The 17,943-nt window shown below is 58.5% G+C and overlaps 1 protein-coding gene and 1 pseudogene across 1 annotated transcript; both read left to right on the forward strand.

The window, feature by feature from the left end:
• Nucleotides 1-8,042: 8,042 nt before the first annotated feature.
• Nucleotides 8,043-12,529, forward strand: LOC119848720 (phosphoglycerate mutase 2). The gene is made up of 3 exons (XM_038384865.2): nt 8,043-8,525; nt 10,548-10,728; nt 12,310-12,529. Exons 1-3 carry the CDS (start codon nt 8,043-8,045, stop codon nt 12,477-12,479), a joined length of 834 nt encoding a protein of 277 aa, XP_038240793.2. The 3' UTR covers nt 12,480-12,529.
• A 2,751-nt stretch (nt 12,530-15,280) lies between these two features.
• LOC119848583 lies at nt 15,281-17,037 on the forward strand (annotated as a pseudogene).
• Nucleotides 17,038-17,943: the final 906 nt, after the last annotated feature.

Raw genomic sequence — 17,943 nt, forward strand, 5'->3', positions numbered from 1 at the left:
AGAAACATTTACCGTGCACTTTATTTGTTCTGGAATATGTGCAATAGTGATTTTGTCCACGCTCAGCACAATAACATCTGGTTGATTGAACTGGCTGCTGCAACATACTTTAGCAAAATGTCCAATCTGTTTGCAATGATTGCACTGAGCTACTTTTGCTGGACATCCTGTGTAGCTTGCAAGGTCTTGTGGGGATCCACAGCAAAAGCATGCTTTTACTGTATTTTGAATTTGCTGATTTGGTGGTTTTCCATTAGTTTTCCTCTTGTAATTGTTTATCTTCAGCGATAGTGAACTTTTCTGCAAAGGAGTCACAGCCTGGACTGTGCCTCCTGTATCCATGCTCATTATTTTGGCTTCAGCTGTAGCTGACTCAATCTGAGTAGCAATGGTTATTGCTTTTTCTAGTGTAAGTTGTGGTTCTAGAAGTAGGTGTTCTCTTACATGAAGCATGGTGTTTTCTCAATGAGCTGGTCTCTAATAATCTCATCTACCATACTCCCAAAGTCACAAGTTACAATCAGACTCCTCAGGGAAGCAATATACTGCATTATAGTCTCCCCTGGTTTCTGCTCACACTGGCGAAATCTATAGCGATTAGTTACTACATTTACTTTTGGTACAAAAAAGTTCTTTAATGCAGTGAGTGCAGTCTCATATTTATTGTCTGCAAGGGGAGAAGCGTAAAATATACACTGCCCTTCTGCTCCAAGGCAGTGGATTAGCAGAGCATGCTTTCTTACTTCAGAAATCTCTGTAGCAGTAATTGCAAGCAGATAAGTCTCAAACATATGGATCCAGGCAATAAAAGCAAATGGAGGCTCACCCGGGCTTTGTAGAAAGGGTGCAGCTGGGTTCAGAGGCAGAGATCCCATCCTCATCACTAAAATGTTGTAGTAGCCAGGCAAGGTACTAATAAACTTCAACAGGACTTTATTTTTTAAAGTGGAAACCTCTTTTCCAAGTTGTTGCTTCACCCTCAATAGCTCTCCCTTGGCCTCTTCAACTCCTCCCCCATCCTTCCTGTTTCCTGTCCTTTCAGACTCCCAACAGCCAGTGCTCCCAATTCTAATAATTACAAGCAACATCTAAACACCACACTGCACTGTGATTGGCCTCCAGAAACATCCCATAATCCCCTGAAGTCAAGTGGCCGCTCTGGTCATTGTTTTGAACTGGCTGCAGGCATGCAGATATCCCCGCAGCCGGCTGCTTCTCTGCTCCGGGACAAAGCAACCATCACTGTGGAATGCTGCTGCCGCCAAGGGAGGGGTGTGTGTGTGTGAGGGAGAGAGAAGAGAGAGAGAGGCGGGGGGGATCTGCTGCTGTCTGAACTTACAAGACAGCATGCTAAGACACTGTCTCTCCCCCCACATACACACAACACACTCTCTGTCACACTCCATCCCACCATTTGAAAAGCACACTGCAGCCACTTGCACACTGGGTTAGCTATCACAATGCACTGTTCTCTGTGGCATTGCAAGAGCTGCTAATGTGGCCACACAACTGTGCTTGCAGCTGACAGTGTAAACACAGGGCAGTGTTTTCCCTGATGCGGTCTCCGAAGGCTGGTTTAATTCCCAGCGCTCTACATCTGCAAGTGTAGCCACACCCTAACACATGACATTAAAGCTCCTGTGCGCTGGGGCAGAGAGCCCAAGCCAGGACTAGATTGTTTGGCCTGTGGCCTTTGTCTCCCATTGTTCAGGAGGCATCTGCTTATCTCTGTGTTGTCAGCGGATGTGCCTGGCTAGAATTTCCATTCCAATCCCCTGCTCCCACACGCAGGTAGCTTTCCAAAATGCTCACCCTTTGGGCTGAAATTTTCCAGACTTGGCTTCTGCTTCTCAGGTCAGTTCCCATGGAAAGTTTGCGCCAAGTCCTGTCAGCCACTGTGGCATGAAGGAGAGCAAAGAGGGTACACGCTGCCTGGGGCAAAATGACTCCTGCTGGGCTATCTCCAACAGGCCTGTGGCCAACACCCCTAAGGCACGAAGCTTGTCTTGGACCTGGGCCAGAGTCTTAGCTTGGGCTGGATTTAACTTGAACTCTGTACCGAGGACACTATTATTATTATTTGCATTGTGGTAGTGCCTAGCAGCCCCAAGAACCCATTGTGCTAGATGCTGGACAAACATAGAGCAGAGACAGCCCCTGCCCTGTCCCACTGCAACACTGGGCACAGCATGGGACAGCATGCTGGACAGTGCATGGTGTGACAGATTCTGCCTAAAAGTGGGGGGACCATGAGGCCCCAACCCCTTTGTGGCCCTGTCCCTGGCTCTCCTCTTTCCCCAGAGGCCCCAAAGGCCAAGCCAGAAACTGGAGCCGGGCCAGGGAGCCCAGGCCCCTCCACCTGCCTGGGGGGCCCCCCAAGAGCAGCCCCCAGCCCTGGCCCTCGGGCTGCAAACCCAGGGCAGGTGGAGGGGAGAGAGATAGCTTAGTGGTTTGAGCATTGGCCTGCTGTACCCAGGGTTGTGATTTCTATCCTTGAGGGGGCCATTTAGGGATCTGGGGCAAAAATTGGGGATTGGTCCTGCTTTGAGCAGGGGGTTGGACTACATGACCTCCTGAGGTCCCTTCCAACCCTGATATTCTATGATTCTATGATCTCCTCACAGCTGCCCAGGATCCTTAGGCCAGGCTCTGTTTCCAGCCTGGCCAGGGGGCAGGACCACAATGGAAAGACGAGGGGCAGGGAGACAGGCCTGTGGTAAAAAGTGGACGAGCCATGGCCCTTTGGTCCAGCCCTGTTCCGGTGCCCCTGGACCAGAACTATGCCAAGGGTAGCACTGGGCTGTAGCAGCTCTGTCTGCGATGCAGCAATGCGGGGGAGCCCACTGGGCCCTACGTCACCGGTATGGTCCTGCCTCAGGGACCAATGAGATGATTCTGATAAGTGTAACAAGCTGCCATCACAACACACCAGTTGCTGGGCCATTGTGTAGCTTCTCCCAGCCATTGGGTCGTACTCTGTCTTTGTCAGCTAGATTGAAGGGCCTTCTAGTATCAGAAATCTTCTCCTCATGTAGATACTTAGACGCCAATCGAGTTGCCTCTTAACCTTCTGTTCAAGTTAGCTGACTAATCAGAGCTCCTTCAGTTTGGCATTGCAAACCTCTTCTCCAGACCTACGGAGCCCCTCTCCCATTTTCCAAAATCCGTTTTGAAATGCGGACATTGTCTGGAGACAGGATCTGGGGCTGATCCCGCAAGTGCTGTACACAGAGGTAATATAATCTCTCTACTCAGTGTTCTCCTGCTTATGCAGCCAAGAATCGCATTCGCCCTCTTAGCGACAGCTTCGCCCTGGCAGCTTATGTTCAGCTGATTATCTACCTGGACCCCTCAGTCCTTTTCAGAGTTGCTGCTTCTCAGGGTAGAGTTCCTATCGGGCAAATGTGACCTACATTTTCTGTTCCTAGATGTCTGACCTTGCGCTGAGTTGTATTCGAATATCCGTTGCTTGAATGAGCCCAAAGTATCCACATGATCACTCGCTCTGTAGAACAGACCTGGCCTTGTTGCTGCTTACCTCCTTACCCGTCTGTGTGTCCTCTGCAAATGTGACTTACTTTCCTCCAGATCATTGGTGGAAATATCACCCCAATCCTGCCCATCACCAAATGTCTGTGGCAGCAGCGTGGGCTGGTTTCAATAACACCAACAACTCCCCTTCCCCCCAAAAAACCAAACAACCTCAACCTTATTCTCTGCCAGGCTTTAGGAATTAAACTCGCTGGTCCATCCCCACTCGCAAGCCTTCAGGAGTCCTTGAGAACATGGACCCACAAATATCTTTTCTCTGGGAAAAACACAATCATACATTTGCATAGAAAGTTAGGTTGGCCTAAGTACATCCCTCAGGGCTGGGAAAAATGTCACACCCTGTGTGATGTAATTAGACCAACCTAAGCTCTGGTGCAGACACCTCTAGGTGGATGGAAGAATGATTCTGTCAGCCTAGCTTCTACCTCTCAGGAAGGTGCATTAACACGTTGCTGGGAGACCCCCCTCCCATCACCATAGGGAGTGTCTACACTACAGGGGTGCAGCTGCAGTGTTTCTAGTGTAGACATACCCTGACATCATGTATTGGGGGCATGGTCAACTCAACAGTCCCAGCTTTGTTGAGGTCCAGAGCTTTCAATCACAACAGTCCCTAGTCACACCCTCTCTCACCAATCCATATTGCTTTCTCATCCTCTCAGAGTCTATGGCTCTCCTCCAACCAGTCGCCCAGGGCCTGCACTGATCTGCTACTATCCTGTTCAGTTTTGCAGACTCAGTTCCACTAGGTTAGCTACCGCCTAGTCTGGCCCCACAAAGTCAGCTCCACCACTGCCAAGCAAGGTCAGCTCTAGCCAGGGTTGAGAATCTCCAGGTGGGTGTGAGGAGGTGTGTGTCTCACACTGGCAGCAAAAGAATTAATTGGAGCCAGAGAGCAATTAGTGCACCTGATTCCAGCTGGGGAGGAGCTGGATGGCTGAATTAAGGGTACGTCACAGTCTGGCAGAAGGTAAGTGGCCTTGGGATACTCCCCTGAGATGGGAGTTCTGGCAAAGGGCTAGGCAAGTGAAGCGTGGGTGGAGTGGACTCCTGTGATGAACCTTGACACAAAGGCAAGACCCCGAGGAGGCAGCCTCGCGATGGGGATTCTGGAGGACAGAGACATGGCGAGCCTGTGGGAGAGGCTGATCGGGAGCTGAAGCTGGAGGCTCACCTCCAGGGAGAAAGTCCTGGGAGGGGTCACTTGGTACAAGAGCAGAAAAAGCACTCTGCAGAGCTGTGGGAAAGGGGGGAAGAGTTTGCAGATAAGTGAGCCCAGGAGGGGCTTGGGAAAAGAGCTTAGAGATAATTGTTTATCATCTCCACCTAGTAACAGATTTATACCATTGCTGGGATTTGTATCATGACTGTTATATCTTTACAAATTCCTTCTTGTTCTTAACCCAGCTGACTGCAGGTTTTTCCCACTGATAGCTTTAGCTTCCCTTATCAATTACCTGCATTTTATAATGTCTCATTTATATACATTGCTGTCAACCTCCCCATTTTACATTTTTTATTGATTGATTTTTAATTTTGTCAGTTACTGCTTTCATAACATCCATTTAAAAGGTTGTGGGGGTGGGGGGCGTTGGACCAAAGTAACCTTTTTCATGACTAAAATGCTTGTTGGGCCCCAGTACAGTACTCATAACAACTCACTTGGGATGTTTATTAGAAAGTTATTTGTGTCTTTTTTGAATAGCAATATAGAAACCTTAGGGCAGGGGTGGCCAACCTGTGGCTCCGGAGCCACATGCGGCTCTTCATAAGTTAAAATGTGGCTCCCTGTATAGGCATTGACTCCAGGGCTGGAGGTACAGGCACCAACTTTCCAATGTGCTGGGGAGTGCTCACTGCTCAACCCCTGGCTCTGCCACAGGCCCTGCTCCTACTTCACCCCTTCCTGCCTCCTCCCTGAGTTGGCCATGCCCTTGCTCCTCCCTCATCTCCCCCCCCAGAGCCTCCTGCATGCCACAAAATGGCTGATCAGGACGTGCGGGGAGGGAGGAGGAGGTGCTGATTGGTGGGGCTGCTGGTGGGTGGGAGACGCTGGGAACAGGTGGCGGAGAAGCCGATGGGGGCTGCTGACATATTACTGTGGCTCTTTGGCAATGTACATTGGTAAATTCTGACTCCTTCTCAAGCTCAGGTTGGCCACCCCTGCCTTAGGGCGTCTCCACCACTTGGCGCTTTATGCCAAAGTTCAGAGTCACTGGGCCAGATCCAGAAGAAAAGGGTCTTTAATGCCAGCTTTGCCATCAAGATTCTTCAGGTGGGGGGGGGTGAAAAGACTCCTGCCTGCTCTAACTTACAGCAGCTGATTCTAGGCTACCTATAGGCTGCAGTGAAGCCTAAAGTCCCTATGTGTTACCTGGTTTGTGGGAATGTACCTGGATAGTGAAATTCCAGGCAGTGACCGAGGTTCTAGTCAAAGTAGAATCAAAATTTGCTGTGTACTGAAATGAAATGATCTCCTCGTGAGAATGACAGTAGCGTATGAAAATGCAGGTCCCCGATAAGGGGATAGACGTGAGGTCGTGTCATGTGGCAACAGCCAGCTACGTTAGCTACACCAGGATCCTTTGTTTGGTTCTATGAGGAATATAGAGCTTCTGGCTACTGGACACAAACCTGCCTGGGGTCGGGAATAAACCTGGCCTGGAGATATCACAACGGACCACTAGATGGGGCTCTTGCATCTTCTGCTGAGCCCCTGGCATTGGCCACTGTCAGAGGCCCGATCCTGAGCGGATGGACCCGTGGCACTACCCCGTCCATCAGTCCTCATGCTCCCAGGACTCAGGCCTGTGCGACACAGTGTTTGCACGACTGGGGTGGGGATGCGTGTGTGATTTTTGTACGAGCTATACCAGTACGACTCCTTGTGTGGACACAGTGCTGTTGGTGATGCTTATAGCCATACTTAATTGTTCAGTGCCCACCTGCTGAGCTCCCCCAGAAACCCACTATGCAGCCCCCAGCACCAGGAACCTCCATCCACCCCCTGCCCTCCACGTACCGTCCAGCATACACTCACTCAGCTACCACCGCGGGCATCACCTGGCTAACTCCATCTCGCTTAGTGTCCTTCAGCCAGCCCAGGACCCCCAACGGGCTGGGGGCCTCAGTGACTCATCAGGGGTGTCACCCATGGAGTTGTCAGATCTGGCCTCACATTGCAGGGAAGCTAGAATCCTGCTCGCAAGCTGGATTCCAGGCCAGCCGCTAGTTGGAAGGGACGTATTGCTTGGCCCCTCTGTTTTGCCCCTGCAGGGCATTGGAGAAACGAGCCCTTGCCTAGGTCCAAGCCAGCCCCTTTTGCTATGGCATCGGGGTGACAAATGCCCCTGCCTGGATGCTACATAGCAGGGCAGAGCCCTGGTGCACAGGCGAGCCCTGAATTCCTTGCAATTCAGATCAGCCAAGAGTTGGCTCTGCGTTCAGCTGGGAGCTCATCCAGGCCAACAAGTGGGAGCAGCTCATAGTCAGATTTGTCCTCACACACCTGTATGGGGCAGGCCAGGCTGGGGTCCCCATTGAGCAGGTGGGAATTGAGGCCCGGAGAGGCTAAGTGACTTGCTCAGGGTCACACAGAGTCTGTGGCAGATAGGGACTCAAACCAGGTCTCCTACATGCGAGGCTAGTGCGCTAACCATTGGGCCATACTTCCCTGTCCTCCGTGCCTTCCCCCCCCCGACACTGCACTCACCCTCCAGTCGCCCACAGGAGTGACACTGCAGTGGGCAGGGAGTGGGCGTCATGGGCATAGGGTATAGACAAATACAGAGATGGGCTGAGGAGGGCAGAAGCCAGCCCATGTCGTCTGCCCCCTGGGGAGTGACATCCAAGACTTCCTGGCACAGACAAACCCCGGCAGTGCTCTTACCGGCAGGAGAAACTGGCTGAGTGTCGGGAGAGCCCGGGCCCCCGAGTGCCACCCCAAGTGGAGGGGTGGGGGTGAGCCCAGCCCCTTACTCAAGGGATCCCACCCTAGTGCTATGACCCTTGCGGTGCTGTGCAAGCCATGCCAGCCTTGGGGAGTGGCTCCTCCGCCTGGGCACCAAGGTGCGGGAGGGCACCTCCGTGGGCGAGGCAGACTGGCTCCCCCGCCCATTGCACCCCCCCACTGCCACCTCTCCAAAGAGGCCCAGGGGCCAGTGACCCTCCCGAGCTGAAGAAGCAGCTCTGGCTTGAACCATTCTCTGCCCCCAGCCCGTAGTGTTACTCTAGAGCCAGGTCCTGGGCCCAGCCCCCTCTTCCAGGCGGCTCCAACATCCAAGGTCATAAGGCTGCCCAATTCCGGGCTATTTCTGTCCTGGGAAGGGGAGGGAGCCCTTGGCCTGTCTGTTACTGGAGCCTGAGGAGACGGGGGGGAGGGGGGAACTGCCCTCCCAGCAGTGCCATAACTGGCTGCCTGCAGCTGTCCGTCTGCCCCGGAGTGGGTGCCGATTGGGCTGGGGGGGGGTATAAAAGGGGCACACAGGGCCATGGGGAGGTGTGGTTGCAGCTGTCACAGAGCTGGGCTCTCTGGGCACGCTGCCCTCCCTGCCCCGAAGATGCCGACCCACCGGCTGGTGATCGTGCGCCACGGCGAAAGCACCTGGAACCAAGAGAACCGCTTCTGTGGCTGGTTCGATGCTGACCTGAGCGAGAAGGGGGCGGAGGAAGCGCGGCATGGGGCCCAAGCCCTCCGGGAGGCGGGCTACGAGTTTGATGTCTGCTACACCTCGGTGCTCAAGAGGGCCATCCGCACCCTCTGGGCCATTCTGGATGGCATCGACCAGATGTGGCTGCCCGTGGTGCGCACCTGGCACCTCAACGAGCGCCACTACGGGGGCCTGACTGGCCTCAACAAGGCTGAGACCGCCGCCCGTCACGGCGAGGAGCAGGTGAAGATCTGGCGGCGCTCCTACGACATTCCTCCGCCCCCCATGGATGAGCAGCACCTCTACTACCAGGTCATCAGCAAGGTGAGTGCCAGCCAGGCGCCCTGGGGAGGGGCAACCAGGCACTTGGGTTGGAGGGGAGGGGCACTAGGGGGGTGCTAGCTGGGCACTCAGCAAAGGAGGCTGGGGGTGCTAGCTGGGTTCCCTGGGGGCTGGGTGGGACAGTGGAGGCAGAGGAAGTGCCACCTGGGGGTGTGTGAGGTGGACGAATGCCAGATGAGGGGGCAGCAAGTGCCAGTGTGATGTCTTGCTCAGCATCCTGGGGGGGAAGATGGGGATAGTGCCCAGCCTGGTACCCTGGGGAGGGCTAGGGGGTGCCCAGCCAGCTGCACTGGGGTGGGGGGCACCAGGAGAGGCAGACGGAAGCATCTGCTTCCCGGCAGGCTGACACCCCAGGCAGGGACAGCAGGTGCTGGGGGTTGCTGAGCCAGTGCTCGGGGCGGGGGGGGGGAAGGATTGCTGTGGGGGGGAACATGGCTTTTTGCTAAGCAAACAAGGACCTGGGGAGTGATGGAGGGGTAGGGACAGGAGGGCACACGCTCGCCCAGCGCTGACCCCCAGGCCTCTCCCTCCCAGGACATGGTAGAGCAGGGGTGGGCAAACTTTTTGGCCTGAGGGCCACATCGGGGTGCGAAACTGTATGGAGGGCTGAGTAGGGAAGGCTGTGCCCCCCAAACAGCCTGGTTCCTGCCCCCTATTTGCACCTTCCCACTTACCGCCACCCCCCGGGATCCCACCCACTATCCAATCCCCCTTGCTCCCTGTACCCTGACTACCCCAACCTATCCACACCCCTGCCCCCTGACAGGCCCCTTGGGACTCCCATGTCCTATCCAACCCCCCCGTTCCCTGATCCCTGACAGCCCCAGAACCTCCGCCCCATCCAACCGCTCCCTGACTGCCCCCTGGGACCCATTACCCAACCCCCCCACCGCTGCCCCGTTACTATGCCATTCAGAGTGGCAATAGCTCGCAGCCACAGGGAAAGCCTCCCCGGCTGGGAGCTCAGGAGCCAGGCAGGATGGTCTCAAGGGCTGAATGTGGCCCGCGGGCCGTAGTTCGCCCATCTCTATGGTAGAGACCTGATCACGGTGCAGAGAGATGCCTGAGGCTCTCGCCAAGCATCTGGGCTGGTGCAGCTGCTGCCTGACCTCTCCTGGCACAGACACTGGGTCTGTGGTATGAAGCCCTCACCCGGCCGTGGGCTTTAACCCACACAGCTCCCTGCAGTGGGCACAGGGCCTTCAGGGTGGGCATCAGCCCTGTGGCTCCAGAGAAAGCTCTCTGGGGAAGCCCCTCAGGGTCCCTGTCTCAGTGCTGGGGGGCATCAGGCTGGGGGCAGTGAGTCCCCCACCCCTTTGGCAAGATGGTCAGGCTGATTCATTGTTCTCGGACACAGCTGGCCCATCTCGCCAGGGACACACATGGGGTTGGGCTGACAGTGGAGTCCCTGTGCATGGCCTCACAGCCCCCACACCCAGGTGGGGTGATGGCCCCAGCCAGCCTGTCCCTGCATGGTAAATAGTCTGCTCAGGCCATTGTCTGATTAATTCTTGCTGTGTGGTTGAAGTTGGGAGAGGAGCTGGGATCCCCCCCTGCCAGAAGCCACCAGGCCAGATCTGCCTCTGGGAGTGAAGCTGGGGACAGGGCAATGTGGGCCCCGGGGTGCCAATCTGGGTGGGGGGTTGGGTGCTGTGCATGGGTTTGGGAGGGCAGCTCGTATGCTGTGGGAAGGGGCTAGCAAGGAGACCCTGGTAATCCAGCCCTTTCCAGCAACAGGCTCACTCTGGGTTCTGGGCTGAGCCCAGCTCTGGTTCTGATTAGCAACTCTGCTGCCTCTGGCTGAGCCCCAGGAGGGCTGGGGGGCAGGAGGCTGGGGGGGAGTCCCACTTCCGTCCCACGTTAAAATGTTCGTTGTTAGCCGATGTCCAGCCCAATTGTCCCCCCGCATCTGCCCCTGAGCTGGAGACCCTGGGGGAGGGAGTGTTGGGGACAAGTGGGGCTTGTGTCCCTAGCACTACCAAGGTGTCTCCCCTGCCCCCCAAGGAGAGGCGCTACGCAGGCCTGAAGCCCGGGGAGCTGCCCACATGCGAGAGCCTCAAAGACACCATCGCCCGAGCCCTGCCCTTCTGGAATGAGGAGATCGTCCCCCAGATCAAAGCTGGCAAGAGGGTGTTGATCGCCGCCCACGGGAACAGCCTGCGTGGCATCGTCAAGCACCTGGAGGGTATGGCCCCCTGCCCCCCAGCTAGTCCCCCCAGCTTGGGGGGCTCCATGTAGGGCTTTTCGAGCTGGGGCACAGCCCGTGACAGCACACCCTGTGCTCTGCCCAGTGGCTGCCCCGAGAGCCCCTGCTGCAGAGATCCCTAGTGATTACCCAATGCCCAGGGCTCTGCCCTCCTGGCCTTAGAGGCCCCACCCTGGAGAGAGGCCCAGCAGGCCTGTGGGGCGGTTGTGAGCTCAGGGCCCTAGAGCAGACAGGCTGGGCCCCAGTGCAGAGCTATTGCTGATGGGTGACCTTTAGCTGGGCCGGGTGCCAGGCCCTGTGCTCTCCCAGTTATGCGCCCTTTGTAAGGTCTCTGGGGCTCATTCTCTCTAGCCTTGGCATCTGCTCCTGGGGACATGGGGGTGAAACGGGTCCCCATCTGCCTCCTGGAAATTTGCTGCCTGTCGCCTTGCTCTGGGCTGGGGCTGCGCAACCAAGAGAGAAGGTCCTCAGGGTGATTAGCAGCGCTGCCAGTGAGCTGTGGGGGCTGGTTTCCCAGGCAGCGGGCAGGAAACTGCTCTGCCAGGGGGGCTGGTGAGGAAGGGGGGCAGGGAGTGCCAGGGAAGCAGCTGCAGGGTGCTTAGAAGGGACCTAGCAGGGAAGTGTCCCCAAGCTCCCTCCCCCACACTTGATTTGGTTAAAGGCTCTAAGCCACTCAGCAGCCAGCTGGGGTGGGCCATAGGGGCAGCAGGTCTTATCCACCCTGGGACCTGTAGCTAGATATGGGCAGGAGGGGGCTAGGTCTAATATGGGCATCAGGAGTCTGGGGGGCAACTCCCCCAACCCTCTCTGTGCCTCAGTTTCACCCACTGTAACATGGGACTGATGGCCCAGGCTGGGAGGCCTAATCAGCGGGCAGGTGAGGATCCTGGTGCAGCACCCACAGTGAGCAACTCCCAGCCTCAGCGCAGGTGCAGACCAGGATGGGTGCGCCGTGCATCCAAGGCCCAAGTGAGCCAGGTGCAGGGTGGTGGTGAGTAGGAGCTGGCAGCTCTGTGACCGGCTGCCGCAGAAGGTTGTTGCTATTTTGAGGCGGGCATCACATTTCAAGGCTCTGGTTTCCACACTGACCAGCTACCTCCCAGCCCCTGCTGGGATTCGGTTTCCCTGGCCTCTGTGAGCCTCGGCCCAAAAGGTCACTGAGGGATTCCAAGGAGCTTTTTCAGATGCAGGCAGATGGAGTCACATGACCCAGCCTGAGATGTGGGGCAGCTCCTCAGGGGGCGCCCCACAACGCCCCCTGCTGGGAGAGGCCAGGGCTGGAGTAGCTGGAAGCTTCCCCCACAACCAGCGCCCTGCCCCGCCCCAACAGCATCCCCGGCTGGGACAGGCTGGGGTTGGAGTGGCGAGGGGGCTCCTCCCACAGCTGGCACTACCACCCCACTGGCTGTGTTTCTGCCTCTGCCAGAAGGAGGTGCTGTAAACTTGTCGCTCTGCAGTGGGAAAGTGCCTGGTGTCTCTGCGCTGGGGCAGCCGCAGTGGGCAGCAAGGGAGGCAACAGGAGTCACAGGCCGTCTGACCCCCTGCCTGCTCTCCCCACAGGGATGTCTGACGCCGCCATCATGGAGCTGAACCTGCCAACCGGGATCCCCATTGTGTACGAACTGGACGAGAGCCTGAAGCCCACCAAGCCCATGCAGTTCCTTGGCGACGAGGAGACCGTGCGCAAGGCCATGGAGGCTGTGGCGGCTCAGGGCAAGGTCCAGAAGTGAGCGGGAGGGAGAGCAGCCAGGGCAATAAACCCATGAAACCCGCCTGAGTGAGTGCAATGTGGGTGGGGGGGTCGTCGGAGCCGGGCACAGCCTGGGGGGACCTAGCCCGGGGGGAGAGGGGGTCAGTGCCACATACAGCCTGGATGATCCAGCTTGGGGGACGGGGCCCTCGGGGCCTGGCACAGCCTGTGGAATGGGGGCCTCAGGGCCTGGCGCAGCCTGGAGAGGTATATAGCCCAGTGGCAGGGGGCTGGAGCCTGGCACAGCCTGCGGGATATGTAGCTTGGGGAGGAGAGGGGGCTCAATACCACCTGCCTGGGTGATCCAGCCTGGGGGGGGGACCTCACTTGGGGCCCTTGCCCAGTGGCAGAGGGAAAGTTTAGTGCTTGGCATCCCTGGGGCCTGTCAAAGCTTGGTGGCTGTGAAGGAGGATCCGGTGTGCTGGGGAAGGGCAGCTTGGGGGTCTCCCTCCCAGTGGGAGGGAGACGTAGAGCTGGCCCTGAGGCCCATTGGTGAGGGGGCCCCATGTGGCCTGCGGGGGTTATAAAGCGCCAAGGCAGCCCCAACCTGTAGCAGGGGACTAAGTGCCCCTCCCTGGCAGGTCCCCTCTGGCCTCCAAGCAGGGTATGAGAGCGGCTCTGGGACAAGCAGGGAGCCCCCGGGTGTGGTATGAACAGGGGGCCTGGTACCGCCCGTCCTTGAGGTGGGTCATTGCTCCTGGAGAGGGAGGTTGAACCCTGCTGCCTGGGCCTGGAGCAGCTACCATGCTGCAGGGATCTAGAAACCTTCTCCATAGGCCGCTGGCAGGTTTGAATCCTGGGCCTTCAGCACCAAAGCACAGGCTGCTGCCTCTGAGCTGAAGGAACAACCCCATTAGCCAGCACATTCATAGGCTCTTTTCCATGGACCAGCAACCAAAAGGTTTGTCTGGGACCAGCAGCCACAAGTGAAAATAACTTACATGGCCTGAGACATTCACTGTCTTTGATGCAAAATGCAGCCATCCCTGGAGTGCGGTGCCCACCTCCCAGGCTTCTGGTGGCCCCAGATGCCTTTCCATCCAACACAGCCTTTGTGCTGCCACTGCCACACTCTCCAGGGGCTGCCATTTGGCCTGGATCATGCCCCAGCTCTGCTCAGCACATGGGAGCAGGAGAGATGCTGGCCCCATTCACATGTCCCCAGCAGGCAGCTTCACAGTGCCTGGTTTCTGTGTAAGGGTGGAGAGCGCAGCCTCCACTGGGGAGCTGGCACCTGCCTCATGGTCTCACAGCGTCCCGTGCCCTGAACCTGACCCCACCCCCCGGCGGCTAGCAGAGAGGGGAACCAAGAACTGCTCTGCCATCGGCCATGCCCTGCCCCTCTGAGCCAGCAGGGGGTTAGCACCCCTCCAACCAGCGAGGGTGCTGAGTATCTGGCCCCATGCTGGCAGGACTGGAGTGCTGCCTACAGATGTCTCCTAGTGCCTTGTCCCAGGTGAGATGTCACAGGGCGGCTTATCTTCTTTGCAGGTAGGCACGGCTTGGGGATTCCAAACCTCTGGATGGTGGGGTAGCGGGAGAACTGGCAGTGCCCCTGCAGTGCAGGGAAGAGCCCTGAAACTGGAGGCATCAGGGGAGCCTCCAACTTTCCTGACAATCCAGTTACCCAGGCATGCATCTCTCCCTCTGGCTAGGCTGAAAGTTATGGGGGTGCCTGCTCCTGCTACAATAAGGGATGTGGGTGTGATCTGGGCCACCAGCTTACCACCAGCTCAGAAAGACCAGGGGGGTGTTTGCTAGTTTCTTAAGCAAGGTTGAATTGCTGGGTGCAGGGGACAGCGGGTTCCCCCTCCCCCAATGCACTGTCCCCCACTCCCTCTGGGCTGCATTCACCCCCCATGCTCCCACCTTCCCTCACCAGCTGCACTGTCTCCCCTCCCTTCCATCTGCATTGTCGCCCCTGCCCCCCCCAACTGTATTCTGCCCCCAACCCGGCTGCACTGTGCCTCCCTGCCCCCACCCCCCTGCCTGGCTGCACTGTCTCCCTCCCCCCATCTGCAATGTCGCCCCTGCACCCCCCATTGTATTCTGCCTCCACCCGCCCCCACACACCGGGCATGCATTGTCCCCCCGCGACCGGCTGCGCTATGCCGTGCCCTTTCCACAGTGGAAGCCTTGGCAGGCAGCTTTCTCTGGGCTCCCGCCCGCTGAGTTGCCCACGCTGGGAGCGCGGACACGGGGGAGGGGGCAGCGGGTCCCGGTTCCTCCCAGGATGGTCCCGGAGAACGTGGGGCTCCGCGAGCCTCTGCCCGAGCCCTGGGCGCGGCTCCATCCGCCGGCGCCGATAGCCTGTGCGGCTCGGCCGGGGCGGTCTCCGGGATCCAGGCACCGGTGAGTGGCCGAGGCGGTTCCCCTGCAGGGGCAGGTGGCTCCGGATCCGCGGGGATTGGGCCTAGCCGCGCAGCGCCCAGGGGAAGGTGTCCTGCTGGGTGTCGTCTGGCTACTCAGCTCCCGGGGGCTGGATCCGGGGCTCAACGAGGCTGGGGTCCCCCGGTGCCTTTAAGGGCTGGGGGTGACGGGGCGCCGCAGCCCCCCCGCCACCTGAGGACGGGCGTGGGGAGCGGGCAGCAGCTAGCTGGGGAGCCCTCGGGGGGACGCTAGCTGAGAGGTCCCCGTCTAAGGGCCACCCCCATTCCCAGGGGCCCGCTCCTGGGCCAACAGCGCAGCCCCAAGTGCTGGCAGGAGAAGGGGGCTGGTGCATGCTGGGTCCATCCCTGGGCACCCCCTGACCCAGACTGGGTGCCCCCCCCAGCGGTGGCCATGACAGAGTTCTCGGGGGAGCCTCGGGAGCTGCATGCCAACGCCTCACGCCCAGGGTCAGTTGTGGCTGTTCTGCTGGACAGGAGCAATGACTTAGCCCTGGGCCTGAACGTCTTCTCTGGTGCTCTGCACACTGGGCCCCGCAACCTCTCCCAGAGGCCGTGCGAGCTGGAGCTGCTGGGCTCCCTGCCCCTGGACGCTGAGGGACCTGCAGCTTGGGTCAGCCTCCTGGGGCCAGCCCGGTCATTGGTGCTGCCTGTGGTGTACGCCCTCATCTGCGGCTGCAGCGTCCTGGCCAATGGGCTGGTTATCTCCATCATGCTGAGCTGCAAGTACAAACTGGTGTCGGATGTCTAGATCCTGAACCTGGCCGTGGCTAACCTGCTCTTTCTGGTGGGGATGCCCTTCATCATCCACCAGCTTGTCCAGGAGCGTGTCTGGATCTTCGGGGACTTCCTGTGCCATGCTGTCACCACCATCGACCTCAACAAACAGTTCACCAGCGTGGCCATTGTCACCATGTTCTGCGTGGACAAGTACCCACCAGGACCCTCTCTGCAGCACGGTCCTGGCCCCATGGGGTGTCCTGTTTTCCCTTTGGGAAAATATGGTCACCTTACTTCTGGGCAGCTAATCTGGCCTCCAGACTGGGGTTAGCTAGTGTTGCTCTCACAGCTGCGGTGTTGGCAGCCATGGCCCAGGCTGTAGTCCTGCGGACAAGCCCCAAAGACTGAGGTCAGACAGGGCCCGAATGGCTGCAGGGCAGGAATACTGGAGGTGGGGGGAACAGGGATAGAATAGTGGGAGGGCTTCAGGATATAGGCAAAGCTAGGGGGTGGCAGGGCTGGAATGGGAGGGAGGGAGGGGGGCGCTGCAGGGGGGGAAGTTGGGGGTGGGACAGGGCAGAAAGGGGGGAAGTTGGGCCCCGGCAAACCTCCCTGCCCAACACCCTCAGCTAGTGTTGAGCTGGAGTAGGGGGTCTGCACCCCCTGCTCAGGGCCTGTGGATAGGGACCACCAGCATCAGCACTTGGGTCATTGTTTCCTGGCCTCTCCAAGCTGTGGCAGCTGGGAACTCTGTCCCCTCTTTGAAACGTGGGGCGCAACAGCTGCTGTATGCTCCCTGTCTTGTCCCCAACCCCATTGTCACCCCCAGATCCCCCTGCCTTACCCCCCATCCTGTCCCGTGCCCCCCGATGGCCACTCTCTCCCCAGGTATGTGGCAGTGGTGTACTTGTCCACAGTGGGCCAGAAGCGGATGCTGCACTGCACGGCGCTGATCAACGCCGGTATGTGGGCTAGCAGCCTGGTGATGGCCACGCCAGCCATGCTGTATGCCCGGGTGCAGCCGGAGAACCAGACTGAGCTGGGCCTCATGGACTTGCCAGGCCCCAGCAGCCTGTACTGGTACGTGCTCTACCAGTCACTGGCAACTTACCTCCTGCTGCTGCTGGTGATCACAGTGCTGAACTCCCTCACCCTGCACCACCTGTTCCAGGCCATGTGCCGTGCACAGTGGTGCTGCTCGGCCCACAGCCGGCGAGTCAGCCGCATGGCGCTTACAATCATTGCTGCCTTCCTCATCTGCTGGACACCCTTCCACGTGGTGCAGCTGGTCAACCTGACGGCTGCCCCCTCTGCTGCCTCCTTCTACCTGAACCAGCTCACCATCTGCCTCAGCTATGCCCACAGCTGTGTCAACCCTGTCCTCGTCCTCTTCTGCACTGAGTTCTTCCGTGAGCGGGTCACCCACTCCAGGTGTGGGTGCTGGAGACTGGGTTTAACCTTGGGACCGGAGTGGGGGTTGTGGGGGATGCTGCTGCAAGTGTGCTCATGGCTCCATCAGGCCCCCTACAGGCCAGGGCAAGAATTGCCTTCTCTCCCTACCTACCTTTCCTTTGCTTGTGACTCAACCCCTGCTTTCAGCCCCCCTTCCTGGGCAAAGCCCCCAACTCAGCTTCGCCCCACCCCAGTGCAGAGGTAGGACTCTGTGACTCATGCCTGGCCTTGAAGGTGCTCTGCGGGAAACCCAGCCCTGCCCAGCCCTGCCCTGCCCTGCCTCGCCTCATTGGCCAAATCAGGCACAGAACCTGCATCTCTGCAATCTGCATCCCCAAGGGGACAGGCTGTATTTGCTCCTCTCAGAAAGCCCCTGCAAGGGCTGCAGTCCCTGGATCTTTGCCGGGGATGATCAAAAGCCAGGCAGCTCCTTGGTATGCACCCCCTCTGCCCTCCATCTCCTGTTCTAGTCCTCACATCTGGCCATAGCCCAGCTCCCACACCAGGTGTGAGTGCATCCTGGTGAGTGAGCCCAGGATTGGGCTCTGCTCCTGGCATGGGCAACGAGCCCGGGGTTCGGGTCCTACTCCCAGCATGGGGGTCGGGTCCCTTTCCAGGTGTGAGTGGTGAGCCTGGGGGTCTGGCCCTGCTCCTGGCATGGGCAGTGAGTCTGGGGGTCAGGCCCCATTCCAGGTGTAGGCAGTGAGCCCGGGGGTTGGGCCCCATTCCTGGCATGGGGGGTGAGCCCAGGGGTCAGATCCTGATCCCGGCATGGATGGTGAGCCTGGAAGTCAGACCCTGTTCCTGGTATGGGCAGTGAGCTCGGAGGTTGGGCCCCATTCCTGGTGTGGGCAATGAGCGCGGAGGTAAGGCCCTGTTCCAGGG

Source organism: Dermochelys coriacea, chromosome 26 (assembly GCF_009764565.3).
Source record: "Dermochelys coriacea isolate rDerCor1 chromosome 26, rDerCor1.pri.v4, whole genome shotgun sequence".
Lineage (NCBI taxonomy): Eukaryota > Metazoa > Chordata > Testudines > Dermochelyidae > Dermochelys > Dermochelys coriacea.